The sequence below is a fragment of the Sinocyclocheilus rhinocerous genome, unplaced genomic scaffold (genome assembly GCF_001515625.1).
Source record: "Sinocyclocheilus rhinocerous isolate Xijiao unplaced genomic scaffold, SAMN03320098_v1.1 scaffold757, whole genome shotgun sequence".
Taxonomy (NCBI): Eukaryota; Metazoa; Chordata; class Actinopteri; order Cypriniformes; family Cyprinidae; genus Sinocyclocheilus; species Sinocyclocheilus rhinocerous.
The window spans coordinates 6,355-11,276 of record NW_015662957.1 but is presented as its reverse complement, the minus strand read 5'-3'; the positions used below and the strand labels follow the sequence as shown (position 1 = coordinate 11,276).

The 4,922-nt window shown below is 36.4% G+C and overlaps 1 protein-coding gene across 1 annotated transcript in view; it reads left to right on the top strand.

Moving 5' to 3' along the window:
- Positions 1 to 4,922, top strand: part of LOC107728609 (scm-like with four MBT domains protein 1) — a 10,516-nt gene that overhangs the window by 4,678 nt on the left and 916 nt on the right. Inside the window, exons 3-6 of the mRNA XM_016538842.1 lie at positions 1,220 to 1,314; positions 2,271 to 2,514; positions 3,146 to 3,234; positions 4,360 to 4,612. Of these exons, the coding sequence (XP_016394328.1) occupies positions 1,220 to 1,314; positions 2,271 to 2,514; positions 3,146 to 3,234; positions 4,360 to 4,612 (681 nt within the window). The remainder of the gene's footprint in view (positions 1 to 1,219; positions 1,315 to 2,270; positions 2,515 to 3,145; positions 3,235 to 4,359; positions 4,613 to 4,922) is intronic.

Sequence of the window (4,922 nt, the reverse complement as noted above, 5' to 3'; positions counted from 1 at the left end):
TGCACTTTATGTTGCACTTTACTTTTTTACTTTTGGATTTCATTTGGTTTAATGAAATATAGCTTAATAAAATATTGTTAAGTAAAATTTTAGTTTTTTTGGGGTCGGAAATTAACCGTTTAGATTAATCGATAAATTAGTCGATAGATTAATCGAAATAAAAATAGCCATTAGTGGCAGCCCTATTGTACTGGCACGGTGTTTGTCCTTGACCGAGAGTGGTGGACATTTCTGCATAACCTCAAGCAAAGGTCACCCGAATATTTGCGCAAGCGCCTGCCTATTATCACCATATATATATATATATATATATTTCTCAAGGAAAAAAAATCTCTCAACTAATGCTGTAAGATATACATGAGAGTCAGTTGGTACTGCATCATTATAATATTGAAGGTTAAAATTGACTGATTTGTGCTGTACAATTGCTTAAATTGCACTTAATGAAGTTTTTATAATAACTAAGTTACAATTACTTAAGTTAGTTTTTTTAAATATGCACATTTAAATAGTGGCTGTCATAAAAACTTGGACGGATTTATTCAAACATAAATAAAGCATTAAAGAACGGTAAAAAATATATATAATGAATGTTATAGGGTGCATATATTTAGCAAAATGCTCCTCTCTAGAGTTTATTTTTCTGGCTGACTATCGAGTTTATGGTCACCAAATATGCTTTCTGAGGTAAATGTGACTTTACGTGACATTCGATTACATGAGACAGGATACGGATTGTAAAGTTATACTCTTTCTTTTAACTTGCCTTCGGATGTGGAGGAGATGATCAGTTCACGTGCGCCTCGCGCTGCCGCATCTGTTGAACTGAGGCGCTACAGCGATCTGTCACTCGAGATTAAACAGCGCCAAAACGGCATTTATTGTTTAAATACTTCAATACAATGGACATAAATTTAAATCTCAGACTTTGTTTCATATGTAAAGTATCAACGCACAATGCTTATTGCGATTTATTGGATGGTAGGTGCGCTTCAATGTTCCATCCATTAACTGAAAACAGGCTAGACTAATCGATTCTTGGGATTTAAGAATCGATATCGTTTCGTTAAAAATGAGAATCGATTAAAATCGAGATATCGATATTTTTTCCCTAATATATATATATATATATATATGAGCACTCACTTTCACGCTCTGTTGATATGGTTTGCTGAATGAACTCTGCAGTGTTTGAGCTATTGGTCGTTCAATGTTTCAGATGCAGACTCTGGTCAGCATGTGTCAGAGTTTAACTGGGATGACTACCTGGAGGAAACCGGGGCACTTTCTGTTCCTCATCATGCGTTTAAACACGTGAGTAAACCGGGCCAGGCTGTGTTTGTTCTATACCACTATAATGAATCTCTAGAATCTAAAGAAAAGAAGTTATTTTTTTAACCAAGCTGAAAGCTTTTAATCAAATTCAGATGTGACAAAAACATGTTTTTCTCTTACACTGATGCAAGCAGCTAGAGTAGATTTTTTATTAATTTGGAAGAAACTTTTATCCATGACCTTGCCATTGCTGCAGGAGCTATGTGAGCTACCAGAGTGATTCATAGATGAACGGCTCTTTTGAGCTGGTTCTTTTAAAGAATCAGGTAGGGCTGCACGATAAATCACATGCGATTGTCATGCGTATCTCATCAGTAAAGCCGGTTCTGTGATTAGTAGTAAATCTCCATCACGTGCTTTCAGGTGGAGCGGCATTTAAGACACAGAGCCGTAGTTCGCTGACAAGCTACGCAATATCGCATTCATAATCAAATGTGATTCATCTGCGATTATGAACGCGATATTGCGTAGCTTGTCAGCGAACTACGGCTCTGTGTATTAAATGCCGCTCCATCTGAAAGCACGTGAAGGAGATTTACTACTAATCACAGAACCGGCTTTACTGACGAGATGCGCATGACAATCACATTTATTCTGCAGCCCTAGAATCAGGTTTGAATCCACCAATACCCAACTTATTGAGACATTGCGTTCTGTTGTGTCCGATCGCAAAAACAGAAATGTAGAGTGCACTAGAGCCAGCATGTAAGAAAACAAGTCAACATTTAGATTACTCGCTATGCATTAGTGATGTATTCAATTTAGCTAATAAAAGCTTCAAAAAGCTAATTTAAATTGTTAATAAATACTTTAGTGGTATATAAATACTGAGAGACCAAAATTACACTCATGCTGCCCTGTAGTTTACTCACCAGGTGTCACCTGGCCATGTGTCTGCTCTGTCATCTGCTCAGACCAGTGTTTTTCCTTTGCAGGTGGACCAGGGCCTGGAGACCGGTCTGACTCCTGGTATGAAGCTGGAGGTGTGTGTGCGTACTGAAATAGAAACGGCATACTGGGTGGCCACAATAATCACCACCTGCGGACAGCTGCTGTTGCTACGATATGAGGGTTACCAAGATGACCGGCGTGCCGACTTTTGGTGTGACATCATGACCGCTGACCTGCACCCGATCGGATGGAGCAAGCAGCAGCGTCGACCGATGAGACCTCCAGAGGGTGAGCAGAGACTTAGCAGATTCACTGTGCTGTCTAATTTATGATGATTAGAACCTAATTGTTTCATTTAATCACTCACTCAAGAGAACATGTGGCTTTTTAGGTAAAGATGATTTGAATTTAGGCTCTGCAGAGGTTATGCTCTCATTTCAAAAAAGCTTTGTGCGCATCGTCCACACAGTGCCAAATTTGCATATTTCTTTATATTCTTCAAGTGCTGTGTTGCTTGCAGCGCAGTGCTAATTCCTGTAGGTGGTTGTTCACAGTCGATTTGTGGGCATATTCAGGAAATGGGGGAGGGGTGTTTGTGTTGGGGCTTTTATTTAGCTTGCAGCTTGCTGATGGGCATGGCCTTTACTCCTCTGAAATTATTAAAAGACCCGTTTTAATACTTAAAGCTTCTTTTATTAATAAAATCCTGCAATAGAGTGCAGTAGGTACAGACGTAGGGGAGTCCAGATGGTTGCTGGCATTTTGCTTCTGGCTGCCTGTGCCTTATTGACAGCTGTGCTTATGGCCCAAAATACCATGTCAATGGTGAAGCCATCATAAGCGCAAAATGGCATAAATCTGTCAGCAGGATAGTCTGAAGATCTGTTATGTCTTTAAAATGCTCTGAATTTGTGCTCAGGTGTCCGTGAGAAGCACCAGGACTGGGAAGCGCTACTGGAGAAAGCTCTGGCTGAATCCTGCAGTGTACCTGCTAGTCTCCTGGAAGGGGTAAGATATATGCCATAAATGTAGGAGAAAATATATAGAGAGCTGGTCATTATTGCAAAATAAACTGATAGCATGATATATTAAAATTAATATTTCAAGTCAACTAAGACCATTTTTACTGCAATCAGTATTTCAGTATATCACTATCAGCTCAGTGTTTTTAGTTGCAAGATTGCAGACGATTAGCTGTTCTAAATTGCATGAAAAAGAGGGACCATGAGAGATAAGATTAAGTGTACAGTTTAATAGTCATTATACAACATTATTTGACAGCTAAATTCTGCATTTGACCAATTAGAATCAAGTATGTAAACTCAGCAGATGCAGTATTTACACAATTTACCCATTTTCTTTTTTATTATTTATGTATTTATTTTTATTAAATGAATACTTTTATTTAGCAAGGACACATTTAACTGATGTGCCAGTAAAGACATTTAAATGATTTCTATTTCTAATAAATGCTGTTCTTTTAAACTAAATAAAAAACCATAATAAAAACAGGCAGCACAACTGTTTTAAACATTGATAATATAATAAGAAATATTTCTTGAGCACCAAATCAGCATATTACAATGATTTCTGAAGGATCACGTGACCTTGAAGACTGGAGTAATGATGCCTAAAAATCAGCTTTTGCCATCACAGAATTTTTTTTTTAATTTTTAAAAATATTAAAATAGAAAACAATCTATATCACAATCTTACTGTATCTATCTATCTATCTATATATATATATATATCACAATATTACTGTATCTTACTGTATTTTAGAAATGCTGCCTTGGCAAGTACAAGATACTTCTTTCAAAAACATTAAAGCATTGTACCAACCCAAAGTGCTGTAAAATTTAAAAAGCAAAATATTAAGATTTAAATCATGAGAATAATTGCAAATACTTGAAAAAAAAAGCAGGTAGAAAAGACATGACTTTTTGAATTTGAAACTCAATATAAACAGTATTAAAAAAACATTAATTACAATTATAAATTAATGAAACATTGTTATAGCCGTGATTTTTAAACTGATGTTTGTAGCACAACAATAAAATTTCCACAGTTATTGCTAAGATATTATATATTACATTATCTGCGTGCGTGCAACTTTTGCTTTTGTGTTTGTAGGCTCAGCGTGGCTGTAATCCTATAGATCTGTTAAGTCCGGGTCTAAACGTCGAGCTAGTGGGCCGTCAAGATGCTGGGGTGTTCTGGTCTGCAGTGATTGAGGAGAACGTAGGGGGTCGCTTGCGTCTTCGATATGCCGGCACCGATGGGCTCCCTGACACCCAATCTATCACGTGGGTCTTCTACCTGGACCCTCTGCTTCATTTGCCAGGCTGGGCACAGGAGCACAGCTGCACCCTTAGACCACCAGCAGGTGAGGGATTTATCATTTCTAAAGATCTTTGTTATACGTAGCTTGAAATATCGGAAATCAAATGAAAAGTAGTGCTGTCAAACGATTAATCGTGATTAATCGCATCCAAAATAAAAGTTTTTGTTTACATAATATATGTAATATGTACATATATATAATATGTGTGTTCTGTGTACATTTATTATGTATATATAAATACACACATACAGTATATATTTCGAAAATATTTACATGTATTTACATGTATATATTTATATTAATATAATTTATATTATATATAAATACATTTAAAATATAAACAACATATTTT